The following is a 19,608-nucleotide window of genomic DNA, read 5'->3' as shown; positions in this document are numbered from 1 at the left end:
GCTTCCAATACTAATTTTCCACAGAACAGTTACAGGATACAGCTTTGCTTTCTCTTTTTCTCATCTCTCTGACAGTGAGTTGACACACAAACCCTCCTCCCCTCACTCACTAGTTTCGTTTGCTCCAAATGAATATTGGTGTTACAGAGCTTGAATTTCAGCATTATGATATAATTTTATTCATTCAACTGAGTTCTTTTTCGCAGCTTATTCTGCTTAAACAGTCAAATACATACTAAATAATGTCAAAATGCCGGTCTTGGTGAGTATTGATTTAAATACAGTCAGTGTAACAGTACAATGGATCCATGCGTCAGGTCTTAAAGTGGCAGGAACCTAATATACCTGTTGTCAAATTATGAGATAATATAAAAAATATCTGTATGGCAGCTTTTCCCCATGGTATTGATGTCAAAATTGTGGCCAGTGAAAATGATGAGTGGCTACTAACTTTGGTAAAAAAACTAGCCACAGTGGCTGATGAGCAAAAACATTAAAAGCTCAAAGGTTGTTAATTGATGGTATATGCTTTTGTTGAAGCCATCAGCCCTTATTTTTTTTTATTTAGTTTTGTAAAGAATCACATTTAATGGTGGAATTTATGGTGAAAAACTACTAATGATGCTGTGAAGCAAATTCCACCAGCTCTGCCCATACATATATATATACATATATATACATATATATATATATATATATATATATATATATATATATATATATATATATATATATATATATATGTTTGTTTGGCTTATGGCTCTTTAACACAGACTTTTTTAAAAAATGAATGAAAAAAAAAAAAAAAGTGGATGGGGACACTTTATTAACACATTGCTATGTGGTTGCTTACTAGTCCAAATTAGTTTGTATGATATTCTGGTTCTAGGATATTCTTGGAAGTTAATGGGATTTTCTGTGTGCAGTCATTTAGAAACATACAGTGACAGCTCATTGAAAGCTTTGCTGTCATATCATGAATGCTTTGAGTAATTTCACAACCGAAAAACGAAAAAGTTTGCATAAAACGTAAGTTTAAGAAACATCTGTCAGTCGCCGTTAACGGTTGATGGAATCCGATCTACTTTTATTCGATTATTGTGAAGAACTTTGGCCGTAATGTCAGATTGCAGCAGACTTTAATATAAATGTACTAAAGAAAGTCAAGCACTGTGTTTCTGGTTCCATTCTCTGCCACATGAAAGTAATTTATGACAGCTTGTGTGTATTTACAGGTCCTGGGGCTCAGTGTGAAAATTGAAATTTGGCAGCATCTTCTAACAGTTAGCTTTTTTTTCAGGTAGTGAGAGCAACTGTGAAGTTTAGGCACGAGAACAGCGAGGACTGCACACAACTCACAAGTCCAGACATCAACTCCGATGAAGTGGCTTTTTCATAATTGAAGCATAACTGGAGCTTTTTGTCAGATCAGGTTGCTCTGAGAGAGAAAACATGAGCTGCTTCTCTTTTCTGTGACAAGTCTCTGTTCAGTGTATCGGTAAAACAAATCATCAAAGTTTCTTTTTTTTGTCTGAGAAATGTCACAATGGTTCCTAATTAATCTAGCTGATCACATAATGACCCAATATTGATGGATAAAATGGATTTTCTTTTTCTTTTTCTGGAAATACATCTTGACCTTCATTGTAACTCAACTATAGGATGGATTATACCTTTAATGCTTCATATACAGTACTACGAGCATGGCTGTGTTCAGAATAGTATAGTAGTATAGTAATGTCAAAGGGTTAGTTCACCCAAAAATGAAAATGATCCCATAATTTACTCACCCTCAAGCCATCCTAGGTGTATACTGCATGACATTCTTCTTTGATGGCTTGAGGGTGAGTAAATTATGGGATAATTTAAATTTTTGGGTGAACTATTCCTTTAATGTGTATGAATTTTCTGTATGCATGCTATACTAGCATGACATACTACATTTGCCAAATTTGAGCACACCGTATATCCCACAATGCAATGTGCTCAATTCTACACTGGCTGTTTTAGGCATGGAATATTTGCTTACTGCACACTGAATACTATGCAGTATATACTGTGTACAATGAAAGCCATCAAATAATATATGTATATGTGGATAATTTTTCAGATTTTCTTGTATTTGTGACTATATCTCACAATGTGACTTCATTACGTAAACTATTTTTACAATTTTCTTTAGTATATTTACTCATAGGTAGATTCGGGCTTCCTGTAGTATATTGCATATTGCTGTAAAACATAATTTTTTTTCTAAATAAAACAAATATAATTGGAGTACATTTTACAAGAAAATATGATTGAAGGTTTTCTACTTCAAAATTTCATGTTTTATATCAATCACTGAAAATTGTGAAAAAGATGTTTTGCATTTTTAATCCAATTTTGTAAAAATGACTTGGCAGTCACAAAAAAATACAAGTTAAAAAATTATGGTATTACTTAGTGCTACATTATTCCTGTTTCATCACACAGGAAATGGAAGCTGAAGTTGAACGGGTTTAAAAAAAACCCCCAAAAAAACAGCAGATTGTATACAGTGTATACTGCGTAGTATGCAGTACACTATAATTCCATTGAGAACAGAGCCAGAGCACAGGTCAAAGTTCAAGCGGCTCACTCTTAAGAGCACGTTGATGGACAGACACAAGAGGCCAATACAATAAACATTTTCACAAGTCAAGCAGCCTTGACAGCACGTGTTTGTATTTGCCCCTCGCTGAACATGCCTGCTGCTCCTCAAAGGCCGTCTTTGTGCATTGAGGCGTGCTGAATCCATTTTTTAAAACAGTACCATAACACAATCTATGCATCAATTCATGCATCGGGCCACACGTCTCGTCCCACTGGCTGAGCGGATGGGCGTTATGCCAGTGGCGGCGACACGATGCTGCACAAAATCATTCATCTCGCGATTTGGGCGCTCTTTGCGCGTGCTAATCACATGATGTGTGATATTTGGTACTCACTTCGTGGCTCCCGCGGTCCATCCACTGTGACCTTTATGGCTCGATGGTAAGTCGCCACTTGCGGTGGGTTCGTGAATACTGTGATTGTCAGCGTGAAGCTCTTTCCTGCAAAACACAAAAAGGTTCAAACCCGATTAATCCACCGGACAATGTGTCGCATTCATTGCGCAGCGGTCATTTGCATTTCTCTGCTGGTGACGGTGATGACTGTGGGATTTTAACTGCGAGGCACTTGAGCGATTGAAAAAAGGCCTGGGCGCAATGGACAATAACAGAATTAGTTTGGAAAATGAGCATGGCTGAGATTTGAATTTGTAATATTCAGTTGTTGGATATGACAAATCAGAAATGCATAAAACAGGCCATATTAGGTTTTATGTAATGTACAGTATATGCAAGAGGAATAAACTATGTATATCTTGTACAACAGTGGCTTTATACTATTTATAAATAATATTAATATAATAAATATAATATATTAATAAATATCATATAAAACATAAAAATCAAAAAGCTATTATATATATTAAATTATAATAATATATTTTATTACTTTTTAAAACTGTATGTTTAATTAATATTTATTGTTGAATATTAAATTAATAAATATTATTATTATTATTTAATATTTTTATTAATATGTATTATATTTTGATACTGAAATAATTTGTTTAAATATAATTTACTGCAAAAAAAAAAAAGTAATTTACTTTATACTTTGTTATTGGTGGATCTCCCTTCAGAATGTCTTAATGAAGAAAACAATGAAAATTTTTACTTTTGGATCTCATACTGGTGCAAAATCATACAAAACCCTTCTAACATTTGGTAGCATGTTCTCATGCAGTGGCATTCGTTTTTCCTCTTTAATATGCATGCAGCCAAGAATAAACTTCCGCAGCAGTGCTGTTATTAGTTGTTATCCTTTTATGTGTGAACATAAAAAGGTTGGGTGTCAAGGTGGGGTCCTGCGGTCACTGAAGTTTCATCTTACGTGACCTTTTATTCAGCAACTTCTCTATTTTTTCAGATTAAATGTTCATAAATGTGTGAGCTCTTACTTGAATTAACTTTAACACAATATATTGTTCAGCTAAAACATGCTAAAGAGGCGGCGCTTTCTGTCAGTAGTGCACAGGAAATACTAAGATACTTCTAATGAGGCAGACTCAGCAGTAATGTGTAATGTGCAAAGCATGCTGTGAAGTCAAGCATGACACATTCTCTGAGCTGTGATCTGCGAGTAAGACAGGAAGAAGTGGGTGGAAAAGCACTGACACAATACAACAGGCAGCTACACTTAGCTTTGCCTTTCTTACTATAGCCTGTGCATCAGGCAGCATGTCTTTAAACTAGGTTTAATTGATTAACTCTTGGAATGGGAAGAACTTCCAAACAAATAATCTAAGGTCACCAAGCCCATTGTTTTGAGTTTCATACTTCATTAGCTATTGAGTATGAAGCTTTAATATCATACACTGAAAAGATTTACTTGAAACAATTTTCACTCCGGAATTGCTAGTAAATTTCTCAAATATATGGTGGACAGAAAACGCTGCAACTGAACACATGCAAATAGAAAAAAAAAACAAACCAACAAATTAAGAAAACATCTCCATTAGTTTGACAACACATGCTGTAAATACTCACAACGCAACCAAATACAGAAACGTGCTGCAAATACTCACAACACCATACAGAAACACCCTGCAAATACGCACAACACAACCAAATACAGAAACACACAGAAAATACTCACAACGCAATCAAATACAGAAATGCGCTGCAAATACTCAAAACGCAATACAGAAACACACTGAAAATACTCACAATGCAATAAACATGCTGCAAAAAACTCACAACGCAACAAAAACAGAAACGCATAGCAAATACTCACAATGAAATGCAGAAACGCATTGCAAATACTCACAACACAACCAAATACAGAAACACGCTTCAAAGTAAAAAAAAAGTAAAGTAAAAAAAAGTAATGTAATTTACAGTAATTTACAATTTAAAGTAAAAAAGTAAAGTAATTTACAGTGTATTTTGTTATTGGTGGATCTCCCTTCAGGATTTCTTAATGAAGAAAACGACTAGAATTTTTACTTTTGAACCTCATACTGTTGCACAATCATACAAAACCCTGCTACCATTTGCTAGCATCTTCTCATGCAGTGGCATTTGGGTTTTCCTTGCAGCCAAGAATAAACTTCCTCAGCAGTCCTGTTATTAGTTGTTATTTTTTTATGTGTGAACAAAAAAGGGTTGGGTGTCAAGGTGGGGTCATGTAGTCACTGAGCTTTCATCTTACGTGATGTTTTACTCAGCAACTTCACTCTTTTTTCAGATTAAATGTTCATAAGCGTGTGAGCTCTTACTTGAATTAACTTTAACACAAGATATTGTTCACTCACATGCAACCAAATACAGAAACATGCTGCAAATACTAACAAAGCAACCAAATACAGAAAAGTGCTGCAAATACTCAGAACGCAACCAAATACAGAAAAGTGCTGCAAATGCTCACAACGCAACCAAATACAGAAAAGTGCTGCAAATACTCACAATGCAACCAAGTACAGAAACACGATGCAAATACTCACAATGCAACTAAATACAGAAACATGCTGCAAATACTCACAACGCAACCAAGTACAGAAACATGATGCAAATACTCACAATGCAACTAAATACAGAAACGCGCTGCAAATATTCAAAACAGAACCAAATACAGAAACACTGCAAATACTCACAATGCAATCAAATACAGAAAAGCGCTGCAAATATGCACAGTGCAACGAAATACAGAATCTCACTGCAAATACTCACAACGCAACCAAATACAGAAACTCGCTACAGATACTCACAATGCAACCAAATACAGAAACATGCTGCAAATACTCAAAACAGAACCAAATACAGAAACATGCTGCAAATACTCACAACGCAACCAACTACAGAAACGATGCAAATACTCACAACGCAACCAAATATAGAAGTACGCTGCAAATACTCACAATGCAACCAAATACAGAATCTCACTGCAAATACTCACAATGCAACCAAATACAGAAATGCGCTGCAAATACTCAAAACAGAACCAAATATGGAAACATGCTGCAAATACTCACAAAGCAACCAAATACAGAAAAGTGCTGCAAATACTCAGAACGCAACCAAATACAGAAAAGTGCTGCAAATGCTCACAACGCAACCAAATACAGAAAAGTGCTGCAAATACTCACAACGCAACCAAATACAGAAACTTGAATTGGTTGAATTGGTTGCAAATACTCACAGCGCAACCAAATACAGAAATGCTGCAAATACTCACAACGCAATCAAATACAGAAAAGCGCTGCAAATACTCACAACGCAAGTAAATACAGAAACTCGCTGCAAATACTCACAATGCAATCAAATACAGAAATACACTGCAAATACAATGCTACCAAATACAGAAACACACCACAAATACTCACAACAGAACCAAATACATAAACGCGCTGCAAATACTCACAACGCAACCAAATACAGAAACACGCTGTAAATACAATACAATGCAACGCAACCAAACCAAATACAGAAATGCACTGCAAATACTCACAACGCAATCAAATACAGAAAAGCGCTGCAAATACTCACAATGCAATCAAATACAGAAACTCGCTGCAAATACTCAAAATGTAATCAAATACAGAAACATGCTGCAAATACTCACAATGCAATCAAATACAGAAACATGCTGCAAATACTCACAACGCAATCAAATACAGAAACGTGCTGCAAATACTCACAACGCAATCAAATACAGAAACGTGCTGCAAATACTCACAACGCAAGCAAATACAGAAACATGCTGCAAATACTCACTATGCAACCAAATACGGGAACGCGCTGCAAATAGCACAGAAATGTTTAAGGGGACCCCAACAAGTGATGAACCTGGCTGGGACATGCTTATTGTTCAATGTCTACTCGTCAGAGGTGTTGTCAACAACCTGAAAGGTGAGGTTTTTAAAAAAAAAAATATTTCAACATCCTAATTGTATGTTTGTTGTGAGTATTTGTAGCGTGTTTCTGTATTTGGTTGCATTGTGAGTATTTGCAGCATGTTTCTGTATTTAGTTCCGTTGAGAGTATTTGCAGCGTGTTTCTGTATTTGGCTGCGTTGTGAGTATTTGCAGCACGTGCTGTCAAACTGATGATGTTTTCTTAATTTGCTGTGTTTTTTTTCTATTTGCATGTGTTTTCTTTAGTTGCAGTGTGTTGAGCTCTCTCAGCCACCATACAAATAATTACAAAGAAACTGCAAGTAACACATTGAATGAAACATTACATTTTAAAGTAGAAAAACTGAAATAGTATTTCCTTGTAAACCTACTCCAATTATCCTTGTTTTTATTTACAACTACGTAAAACCATTTTTTTTTTGTACAGTATAACAAGCTTTTGACTAGAACAAGTAAGCAAACCACCTAGCAGCCACTCAGAACACCTTAGCAATTGCATAGCAACACCCTGGCGACCATCCACTTTCTTTCTTTCATAAAATGAAAATAGTCCAATTTTCGAATTTTAAGTGAGCATATAACTCATTTAACAATATATTTAATAGAATAAATGCTTGTGCATACATTTTCTAGAACTGCAACATTTCAATTTATCATGCATTTTCTAGAATTGCAACTTGAATTTGATTTACCTTTCACATTATGCAGTAAGTTTTGCTAAAGTATTTACTAAAGTATTTTCTAACATTAATTAGAAAGAGTAAAACAACATATTTTATAGAAAAAAACCAGTCGTCATTTCCCATATGCATGCATTTTTTAGGACTGCCAGATTATTGATTTACCAACATTTTTATACGTTACGCAATAAGTCTTGCTAATGTAACTCTTTCTTTTCTCCCACAGGAATCCGTCCATAAACCCCCAAAAGCACGTTCTTGGACCCACCCGGGCCCTTCCCAGCAAGCTGATCGCAAATACACACCACAGCCCTGCCCCGTGTCTAACCACTCCACCAACCCTGGCATCTGCCATCCATCCAACGGTTGGTGTCCAGCTACTAAAAATATCCTAAATGCTGGCTTATTCAGCAGGTTTTTTCTGTTCCAAATGATTTCCTAAACTGAAAGAGACGTGAAATGCATAAACTCCTGATCAACAACAAATATCCCGCCTTGACCTAACCAACCCAGCATATCCAAATCCATTCAAAAATAAGGGCACAGCACTTCTGAAATAAAAATGTGTTTCTGTATAAATTAAATGTTAAATACACGATGTCTCGCCTCAGGCAAAACAGCGTTGCTTACGGTAATTCAAGGAGCGCTATTTTTTTATGTCATTCGTTTGATTGCGGTCGATCTTATTTTAATCTTCCACACCGTGCATCGTATCGTTTTCCATATTTAATTTCCTTATGCTGTGCTATCTCCTCCCTGACTTCCTCTTCCAGATCCCATGTCATAGATAGAAGAAACTTAAGCCAGCGAAGGTGTGGGTCTCCATGCGGGCCAAGCCCTGTTCACTGTGACAGCTGTGAGGAGATAACATGGATGCGCACTGATAGTGTGTTGGGGGGTGTGTAAGGACATTCAGTGGTGCAGGAATGCGCTGAGACCAGCCGACTGGTCAAGAAACTACTGTTTGCACGTCTGTGTCCACTTGGACTGATTATGGATCGATCAGGTGTCTTCAACACACACACAAATGCCACAGTTTTAACTACCACAGACCTAAAAAGTAGTATCAGTCGATTATTGCCATTGATATTTATATCCACTTGGCCGATTAACAGAAGCTTAATCCATCCCATTTGTGTCACTTCCAGAATACCAGCAGCCTTTGCAATGGATAATAATCAAATATTTTTTGTGTACTTTCCTACATCTTTCATGTATGTGTTTTGTCAAGTAAGATGTCCTTCTTTAATGTCTGATTCATACAGTAAGATAAAAAAAAAAAAAAAAAAATCTTCTGTTTAGCAAGGATGCATTCAATTGATCAAAAGTGACAATAGAAACTACTACTACGTTTGAACTTTCTGTTCAGAATAATCCTGGAGAAAATATATCACAGCTTTGACAAAAATATTAAGCAGCACAACTGTTTTAAACATTGATAACAATAATAATTGTTTCTTGAGCAGTAAATCAGAATATTAGAATGATTTCTGAAGGATCATGTGACACTAAAGACTGGAGTAATGATGCTGAAAATTCAGCTTTGCATCAATGGAATGAATTACACTTTAAAATATATTCACATAGGAACTAGCTCATTTAAATTGTAATAATATTTCACAATTGTACAGTTTTTACTGTATTTTTTATCAAATAAATGCAGCTTTAGTGAGTATAAGAGACTTTTTTCAAAACATTTTAAAAATCTTACTGACCTGAACTGAATAGTAGTGTGTGTGTGTGTGTGTGTGTGTGTGTGTGTGTGTGTGTCTGTATCTATATCTATCTATCTATCTATCTATCTAGATAGGTATATACATACACAATAGAATTTAGTTTTAATAATAGGATTAAATTGAAGTAAATAATAAAATGAACACTATTTTACACAATATTTACTCTCAATTCTATATATTGTATTTTATTCATTTCTATAATTTCTATACAAATTATTTATAGACAAATAATTTATAGACAAAATCAATTTATCACAAAATACATGAGCCATCGGCCACCCTGCTCTCTATATTTCAGCATCAGCCATTGAAAACCCCATATAAGTCGACCGGCACTTCCTCAAACACCTGGAGTTGTTTTCATCTAGTTTCAGTCTGTAGTTTGTGGGCGCCATGCGAGGGATTCCCTGCTGCACACGTACGTGCTTCACTTTAAGTGCCCGTGTGGATTAGTAGGGCAAGTCTAGACCGAGTATACGCAGCCTCCAGCAGCAGACGGGCGCTCCTGTGATCTCGCTGCCTGTCCCGTTCTCTTCAAAGGCCTGCGCTCTCTCAATGGCTTCTTCCGACAGGATCACAAGAGCAGGATTTTGTCTTTGACAATAATTGCAAGCATATCAAAAGCAGCATTCATCCACACATAAGCAGTCTGTGAGCACTTTGAGCCTGCATTCATGTGCTAAAGATTTTTTTGGAGGGGTGTGTAGGGTGGATGTAACACAGAAAAATATTAGATGGAAATGACATTTTTATTTTTCAACAGTTAGATGCTGCTGTAAGTTTTTTTTTTTATGTTTTAAGCTTAGGGAATACTTAAATGACAGTTATTTTTTGGAACACACCCTTTTTCTTTATTCTCAACATGGAAGCACTCAAAATGTTGGACGCTTGTGGAAAATAATAATGCTGAGGCCTCTCTGTGATTCTCTTCCAATTCTGCAGTTCTTTTCTTTTCAGTGTTATCCGTACATGAGGAATCTTGGACAGTATCCTATTGTGTTTATGTAAAATAACCTATTTATAATTTGCATTATATTTACATTTTAAGTTACACAGATGCAATCTATACACTCTTAAATAGTAATAAATCCATTTTATCTGGGTATTTGCGGTAAAACATAACTTTCAGTCAATTTGAATTGTGCACCGCATGCTGAAGTTTTATTTCCAACATGTCATTTATTGTAAATGAAATGTCTTACGTGATTTTACCCTTTTTATGATTCAGCCAAAGCAAACAAAGCGGCCAGTGAAGAATAAATAATATGAAAGTGGAAGTACCAACCTCTTCCACTCCTGCCAACAAATCTCAGGTCGTTGAAACGCGCCACCTGATTCTTCATGACAGCTGAGGCATTTCGCAGTTCTGCCGAGTAGTTCTCGTCATTTCCTGCCATAACTGTCACCACGGTCCCGTCAGGAACATCTCCCAGAGCGACAACCTGAACAGAAAAGGTGTCATTTACCCTGATATTCACTGTTTACACGACTGTTGATTCATATACTGTCTGAATCCTGATCACAGCCTGTAATCCAGTCCAGATTATGAAGTGAGACCGCCGGGCTCAGAGGGTTAATAACACAATAAATCAATTCAAACATGCAAATATATCATTAAACAAAAGTTAGATTGTCCTTTAATTGGACCTTTCATTTTGTTTTTGATAACAATTCCACTTAAATTGGTAAACATCTGGTGATGTCAGTAAGTTACACATTTAACGTTACTATTGATTCAGCAATAAACAATGAGAATAACGTCTAAAGCAAATTTATACAATCCACCGAAAAGCCTTAGAAAAAATAGATTGTAAAAAAAATGTTCCCCCTTTCTTGAAATGTGAGCTCATTAAAGGCAATTAAAAAATAATATTGATATTTAAAAAAACATACATTTACTTATTGTCAAAATTGACTTTTTTCTTTTTCTAAACTTGAACTTGGATTTTTGCAACCAACTCATTTTTTTTTTTTTTTTAATAAACTGTAAATAATTATGTTTAATGTTAAATTTTAAATGTTATTGTTCAATGTGAGCAGGAGCTCTAGCTCAGTACAAGCTCATATAAATGAACAAAGTTATGTTTACAGAATAATCCTAAGCAAAATGACTCCGTTTGTATGAAATACTCTATCTTTGGTCAAAGTATTAATAGTTGTGTGTAATTTAGGCCGAGTGATTAAACATGCATGTGTTTGTATCTATGAATAGCTTCAAATCTCTCAGATTTCACTTCTCTCCAGCATGGCAGGATTTCTCATTTTAAACACCAGTAACCTCCATTAAATATAAATGTGAACAATAATTAAAAAAAACAAAAACAAAAAACAACAAAAACAAACTATTATTAGCATTAAAGCACATGATGTGTTGATGTGGAAAAGAAACACTTGTAAAACATCACTTTAAAACATCACATAATCAATAAGTCATCAAGGAACTGCATTACAATAGGAAAACCCTTACAATGCTGCACAGATTTTTAGTTCATGTACATTCAAATAAAAGCCATAAAAGTTTGATTAGACATGCAGTCTATTTGCAAACTGTCTTGAAACGTCAAATTTACATTTATATAAGCATTCAAACAAACTTAAATAGAATCATTTTACTGTTAAATGACTGCGTTTTTCTATCGTACTAATATTTTAGTGTGTTTTTATGAATTTATGTATTTTAATGTTGTCTGGATCTTGGCCAGGTCTATATTTTAAGTGAAATTTAAATCTCAATGGGACCAGCCTGTTTAAATAATTACCAGGTTTAAGTTATTACTAACAATAAATACATTAATTTATGAATGTAAAAGATCCACTATTAAGCATTAAAATTGCCATGTCAAAAATGCTAAACATCAAGAGTTAATGTGCATCCAAATAGTTAGAAATGAAAAAAATCACATATGTTATTTAATGTAAACCTGTTTCTAAATCACGTCGTATAAATCCGTAAGACTTTCTGACCTTAAACGCCACCGGGAGAGTTTTGTTGCACCTCCAGTGAGACGGCAGCACTGAGCACAGAAAGTTGGGGCTGTCCGTCCGCACGAGCTCGGCGGGGTGGTCCGCGATGATTTCCACCATGGTTCGGTTGTCGTGCTGTCGGAGTCTCGGCACCGCTGCGTTCGGCTCCTGCTGCACATCGCTCATCTTCCCCGCCACCGGCTGAAGGCTGCTGGACGGCGGACTGAACCTGCGGCTGGTGCTCGGATCTACCGGAATGCGCATCACAACAATGTCAGCAAAGGTAAGAACACTTCAAATCAGCACTAAAGTCAGTCTTTTTCATTAAAAATAGACGGGATCTTTATGAAGTCCGTTAGGCTGAGTAACGCGCCTTCCAGAAACCGAAAAAGTTGGATAAGGTCGGTTCCCCTCAGGCTTTACGCGCAAGCTTTACGCGCTCCTACAGGTGAATCGCGTGGAAACAAACGAGCACGAGCTCCTGGTTATACTCGAAAGAAACGCAGACATAATTTACGAGCTGATTTTTCGCTTCTCCAAGGTTGCTGTAAGAAACTTCAAAATCCGGAATAAAAGCGAGTCACTTCGCATTACGCACAGCGCTCGATCGGAGAGTTCACGTTACCGCGCTTCTTAAAACGTGTCACCATATAAGTAGTAAAAAGAAAGTTACTGCTTTGCAAAAGTCCTCAAGACCTTTCTTGCTCCATGCACAGTCTTTGTGAAGGGTTAAAAAGGTGATTCCAAAGGTTGTGGTTAGAAAGATGAAGGCGCTGCGAAGCCGCAGTGTTTTTGTCTCGTTGTGTGGTTTGTCTTAGGAGGCAGGGACTTTGGTGAGCTCAGGTTTTTTGTGGTTTATATATATATGCAGAAGCAGGAGGATTATTATGCTGATGAGTCTTGAGCACGTCATGTCTCCAAGCACCATTTCATGGCATCAAAATAAATGAGCAATTCAGTGGTTTGATATCAGTTTTTAGAGCTCTTTCTCCTCTTATACCAAAGCAACCCCCCAAAAAATACTACACGAAGACCCTGTTGCTATAAATAAACAGCAGCACAGTTGTGATTTATCTCGAAATGTAAAGATACGGGGAAAGAAGAAGATCAAGTGAAAAAATTTAAGGGTTTTAAAGACTTATATTAATCAACTAACAATGAAATATTCAACATTTTTTTGAAAAAAACAATTGTTTTTTAGTATTGCATCAGCAAGTTTTTTTTCACTGTTCAGTCACACTGAGAAACAGAGAGGCTCATAAAGAGATATAAACACAACTCATTGAAACCAGACAGAAAGCAAACAAGCAAAGAAGAGAAGTGACTCATTTCCTATTTCTAAAGAGAGATAAAGAGCCCGGGCTAAAGTTAATATTATACAATATCAGCACAGAAACCATGACAACAATATTGAAGAAGTATCTAAATTACAATGTATATATATATATATATATATATATATATATATATATATATATATATATATATATATATATATTTAATATATAGCCTATATTAACATATATAATAACTTCTATATTAATTTTCGGGCTGATTATTTTTTATTTGTAATCTGAAAAAGAGTATGGGGAAAATAAATAGGCTACTATACAAGGTCAAAGAATAACATTTAAAGATAATAATAACAAGTATAAAATAAAATTATAACCATAGGCTATTAATTATTTTTCTAACAATTCTTTGTTGAAATGTACTATGCAATTTTTTTTTATTAATTTGTATTTTATTATTATTAGCCTATTTATAATATTTAACGTTTAAATTCGTCTTTTATTATGCGACGAGGCTAAATGAAGAACTACAGCATTGTTCGCTGAACTCTGCGGACTGTTGCGTTCGATAACCAATAAAACTACATTACCCACAATCCCTGGCTGACCGAGTGACGTCAAATAGACACGCGCTGACCAGTATTGTTTACATCAGAGTCAAGTGCCTTGCAGTTTGAAAGAGCACATGTGGATGGATTGAATATATTTGAACATACATAAGGTAAAAACGTTCCCTTATTTTAACGTGTAAGGTTAAATTTCAGTTATTTATTTAGTCTGAAAGTCAACTTTTATTGAAACGAGACTCGAGACTATTGAAAATGTTCTGTTTGTTCAGTTCAGTCCACTGTTTATGTTCATAAAGTGTGTTATAAACACCATTATGTCTTTATAATGTTGACAAGCATTTTATTTTATATAGTTTTAACTGTTTGGATACTCTGAAATCTAGTGAAAGTTGTTAGTTACAGTTACAGTTATGGTTATAGTAAATAGCTTTTTGACAGAGTATCAGACATGTCAAGTTACTTAGGCATCTTTAAGTCTCACAGACGCATTGAAGAATATACTGAGCTAAAATGAGCTCGCTTATCTCGGAATGCTAATTAAATATGCACATTATTTATGCAAAATTATAATTAGATGGAAAAATCTCAGTGCTGAACCCATTTTCTTATTCTAGACTCCAGTTGTGAGCCTGTGGTAGTTGAGGTTTCATACTCCGTTCTTCCTTCACAGTCAATTCTGTGTTTTATTCTGGAAAAAATCACATCCCCACTCTTGTGTCTAGCCTGACTTTCTCCCATGTGTATTGTTTGTAAAACCTTGGCTGTTTGAAAGACCGTAGGAAGAGTGATGTCAGCACTCGACATGAAGTCTGACTCTGTGGAAACTTGCACACACAGAGATGATGGAGATTTGAACGTGCGAGCCATTTCTCCTCCTCCTTCCTGTCCAAGTACACGTCCAAGAGCCTTTAATCTACACGTTTCGGTGTGAGAGAAATGGATTTTGCATGATTGCAGGTCTTGTGCAGGCGCAGGCAGGCGCTGCTGGGAGCTGTGTGTGGCGGCGCGGCGAGGATGTAGGAGGGAAATAAAACATCCAATGGCTCTGAATCGCATTTGCCACTTCATTAGGGCCCCGAGAAAGACGCGCTATTAAGTTACATTTCCTTCTTCGGTGACTGCGAGCGCCAAATATGTTTCTGATTTTCCCCCAGTTATGATGATCGTCTGTAAATTTATGAGACAGCTGAGTTGGGGTAATTGTAATTAATGAAAAATATAGTTGAATATATATTGAAACAGCATGTGGCGGAAGGTTGGATTTGGATGTCTTGGATAAAGAAGAAATAAATATGTTGGAGGTCTTTGAATGCTGATATTTGTGGGCTTTCTTATAGCTGCAGTAGTAAAAGTGCCCTTCCTCAAATCATTTATGTCACCAAGAGTCATCCGTATTTTTGTCTTTACACGCTGTAGGACTACTGCTCTTGGCAAAATCTGCCAAAACACAAATTGAACGCCTGCATCTCATGCCCACGACTAAATGAGTAAATTAACTAGGCGTCTGTAGAAACAAAAAAACAACAAAAAAAGACGTGGAAGCTACATAAAAGTCCTGACTATTTAATTACATAGGGGAAAATGCAATAAATAGAATGGCTCCCTTTTCTGTTCTTTCAAAGCCTTTTGCATGTTGAAGTAATCTTGATTCATTTGCCACATCTGAATTCATTTTGCCCAGTATGGCGACCATCTGCCTTCACGAGTCAAAGCAAAAGCTTTATCTTTCATCCAACAGAGGGGGCGAAAACAGAAGGAAATTTTACGCCGCGATGTGTTTATTGAAGAAAAGGGCCCTGCGTTTGCTTTGGTGACACTTTGGAACATTTAGTTTCATGTCCCTCGGAGACGGAATTAAGATTTATATTGGCTCTGATTAAAGGAGAAGGTCGCTGAAAAATGACAATTCTGCCTTTATTTATTCACCTTCATGTCGTTCCAAACCCAAATGCTGTTGTTATTCTTGTGGAACACAAAATAAGAAATTTTGAAAAATATCCTGGGTGCTCTTTGAAGCCATTTGGGATGTGTGCTGTCAAACTGAAATGATTAAAGCTAGTCCGTGTGATTTGTGCTGAATTTTGAGTCTTTTAAAGCCATTTGACAAGATGATCTTTGCTTTGTCATAGGACTGAAATCTCATTCGCCATACATCATATTGAAACTGTTGTCACTTTGTTTTTGTTTTTTTATTTAATTGAATGTGAGCATGAATGAGATTTGAGAGCTGCAGATTATCATTTCAATTCAGTTTTCATTTCATGGCAAATCTAAGGGTGTGTTTACACTTGGCAGGTTTGGTTCGATTAAAACGAACTCTGGTGTGATCCCTCTGTTAGGTGAATAAGTGTGATGGCTGCCATCCAAACCCTATACGCACCCATACAAGTGAAGTCAAACGAACTCCGATGCGGTTCGAATGAAATATGAATGCAACACCGACCAAAGACATGTAAACGAACCAAACTCGGAACATGGATGTCACAAGATGCGACCCTAAAAAGGACACTCAAGCAAACATAGGCATAGGCTGCGTTCCCCTCCAATTTTAGACACACACTTGCGAACTTCATTAAGCACTTCCCCTCAGTTGAATCCCTGCCGCCATTTTGAAATGCGCTCCACTTTGTGAAGTGGACGAGGGAAGTTTATATGGCAGACCCACGCTCCCTCCATTTTGACTGAGGGAGCGAGTCTCCTTCATATGTACACTACAGGCAGCTCATATACCACAATGCAACAAGATTGTGAAGTCACTGCATATCACGTTTAATTTACCCCACTCTATGATATATATAATTTTTTTAAAACAACCTTAACACACCTATATACATATAGAATGTTGCATTAAACAATTTAGTAAGGGAAAAAAAAAAAAATCAACTCCATAGGGGATTTCATTGCAATTGTTCTGCCAGTAGTGGGCAACGTAACCAATGACGTACATCCGAGTCAACGAGACTGAGGAGACTGAGGGAAGTTAGTGAAGGAAGGGCATAAAAAAAAAAAAAACCTCAGCTCCATCATATACCATCATATGTACGCACAGGGCCTAAAGTGAACACTCGCCAAGCACCAAATGTGAGTAAAAATCGGTGTTGGTGAGTATATGAAACCGTGTCAGTTGCCAGATGGCCGGTAACATTTCTAACAATGCAATGTTGTGAGAATATGAACGTGAACAACGCTTTGTAGCCTACAGTGTAAATATTCAAGCACCAGAACACGTGAAAGGGAATACTCGCGCGCTGTGTGGGAAGTTCAACATCCAAAAGTTTTTGCTCTGAAAGCCACGTCTATAGCGTGCAAATACTAAATTAAACACTCTTTCATGCCTTACTGTGCTTGAACGGAAATTATGTAACAAAAATGCCCGTTTCAGCGAGTATCCTATCATAGCCCGATAGTCGGTTATGTCTTCAGTTGAGAAAACGCATGATCCCTGCATGCATTTGCTCTTAAAGTGACAGCATCCTAATAATCCTGCTCCTGTCTGTGTTTTTAATGTTAACCAAACAATAAAGGAAAAAAATCACTCACTGCTCTTGACATTTTTAAAAAAAAAGGATATGAAGTCTATGCAGTTATTTATTTGATTAGCCTACTTTATTAAATTTCTGTGCCTGTATATACTACTTTTAGACCTGCCTGAAAAGCACTATTTCATTTGTATCTTTGTTTGTATTTAATTGTGCTTTTGCTTGCAATTTGATTATTTATTCTTTTTTATTATAAACTGTTATAGGGCTGGGCGTTATATCGCATGCGATTGTTACGCGCATTTCGTCAGTAGAGCCGGTTCCCTGATTACCGCTAAATCGCCATCACCTGCACAGAGCCGTAGATCACTGACAAGCTACGCAATATCGCATTCATTATCAAAGGCGATTCATCTGCGATAATGAACACGATATTGCATAGCTTGTCAGTGATCTACGGTTCTGTCTATTAAATGGCGCTCCATTTGAAAGCAGGTGATGGCGATTTCGTGGTACTCAGGGAACCGGCTTTACTGACGAAATGCGCGTGACAATCGCATGCGATATATCGCCCAGACCTAGACTGTTTACTTGTCTTTAAAAATGTAGGCTATTAATTATATTAGTTAAGCTAGTAGTAGTTTAGCTGTGGTATCGAAATTGGAATACAGGATTGTGAATTTTCACTAGCATCTAAAATATTGGTGTCATAAATTCCTGTTTTTGTTTCTTGGCTGGTAAAAAATAGTTTTATAGTTAAATAGTTAAATTTAAAGTCACCGGCCATTGGCAGGTGTGACAAAAAGTTATTTTTAGGCTCTCTGTATGCAGCGAGTGCATTTAGCCCTGCACACAGCATTGTTTCAGATGTTTGACAAGTTCTGTCAAACAAAATATTAATCATAAAAGCCATTTAAAAAAACAAAACAAACAAACAAAAAAAAAACGACAGTGTGAACGCTAAGCTAAATGTATTAGTTTCTTTTTTTGGTTCAGACCAAAAGAACCAAGAGAACCGAAGTACAAGTGTGAACACACCCTAAATTTCATATTGGTTTGGAATTAGGGTGAGTATACGAGTTCACACTTACATATAATCAGATAGAGTAAAGGTTATTCGTGTTTGTCGTGCTGTCCGAGTTGAGGGCTCCAAACCCATAATGCTCCCCCCTCCCAGGCTGGGATAGGAATAGTTAGGAGTGAAGAGATGGGGTGGAGGAGAGATGCTGGAAAACTGTTGTGTGACAGAAATAAACTTGCTGTATATCTACTTCCTGTCACGCTAATTGAGTTAATTAATTGAACATGCTCCTCCCGTGCTAATTTGATAAATTATCTGAACGTGCTCCTCCCGAACTTTAATAAAACATATCTTTAATGATCAGTGCACAGAAGTGTGTCAGATTACACCAGCATTAATAGAGATTACGTCTCATCTATGTAAGAAAAGGGATGTCCACCTGTGAGATTTGATAGTCTGATGCCGTAGGAAGGCTGTGGTTTCTGAGTCACTCATGTCAGCTTCAGGTTCAAACAGACCAAGGTTTGCTCAAATAAACCTGGTGGGCCGTGACGAGGCCGACAAAGAGCGCATTTGAATTCGACAAGCTCCATTTCTGGGGTTGTATCAGCATCCTGTTAATTTGTTTTCTTTGTATTGGAGGAAGTCTAACTGCAAACTGTGCAAATAGCTGTGTGATGAATGTTAACTGGTTGACGACACATGCTCAGATAACTCCGATAAATTAGAGAATAATAATGTTGTATATCTGATAGTAATGTTGACTCTGTTTCTGGAGTGCGGCAGTCAGAACCATCATGATGTTATCATAAAGTTGTTGTATATTTGAGTGATAGACCAACATATTAATTCTGATTCTCATAATGACAATATATCAGCTGA

At 36.4% G+C, this 19,608-nt stretch overlaps 2 protein-coding genes across 7 annotated transcripts in view; one reads left to right on the top strand and one right to left on the bottom strand.

Moving 5' to 3' along the window:
- Positions 1-19,608, bottom strand: part of runx2a (RUNX family transcription factor 2a) — a 76,006-nt gene that overhangs the window by 33,061 nt on the left and 23,337 nt on the right. For all 3 annotated transcript variants that reach the window (XM_048190387.1, XM_048190385.1, XM_048190386.1), the window contains 3 exons: positions 12,366-12,613; positions 10,687-10,843; positions 2,970-3,074 (listed from right to left, as the gene is read on the bottom strand). In XM_048190387.1, coding sequence (XP_048046344.1) covers positions 2,970-3,074; positions 10,687-10,843; positions 12,366-12,613 — 510 coding nt within the window. The remainder of the gene's footprint in view (positions 1-2,969; positions 3,075-10,686; positions 10,844-12,365; positions 12,614-19,608) is intronic.
- Positions 12,511-19,608, top strand: part of supt3h (SPT3 homolog, SAGA and STAGA complex component) — a 146,658-nt gene continuing 139,560 nt past the window's right edge. For 2 of the 4 annotated variants that reach the window (XR_007184866.1, XM_048190388.1), the window contains exon 1: positions 12,511-12,648. Coding sequence is in view for 1 of the 4 variants with exons in the window: in XM_048190388.1 (XP_048046345.1) it covers positions 12,622-12,648 (27 nt within the window). In the remaining 3 variants the exon portion in view is untranslated. Of the gene's footprint in view, positions 12,649-14,229; positions 14,379-19,608 lie in introns of those variants that run through there. The other 2 variants (XM_048190389.1, XM_048190390.1) reach the window with 2 other exon arrangements.

This window comes from Megalobrama amblycephala, linkage group LG5, assembly GCF_018812025.1.
Source record: "Megalobrama amblycephala isolate DHTTF-2021 linkage group LG5, ASM1881202v1, whole genome shotgun sequence".
Classification (NCBI taxonomy): Eukaryota; Metazoa; Chordata; class Actinopteri; order Cypriniformes; family Xenocyprididae; genus Megalobrama; species Megalobrama amblycephala.
This window is presented reverse-complemented; position numbering and strand designations above follow the sequence as displayed.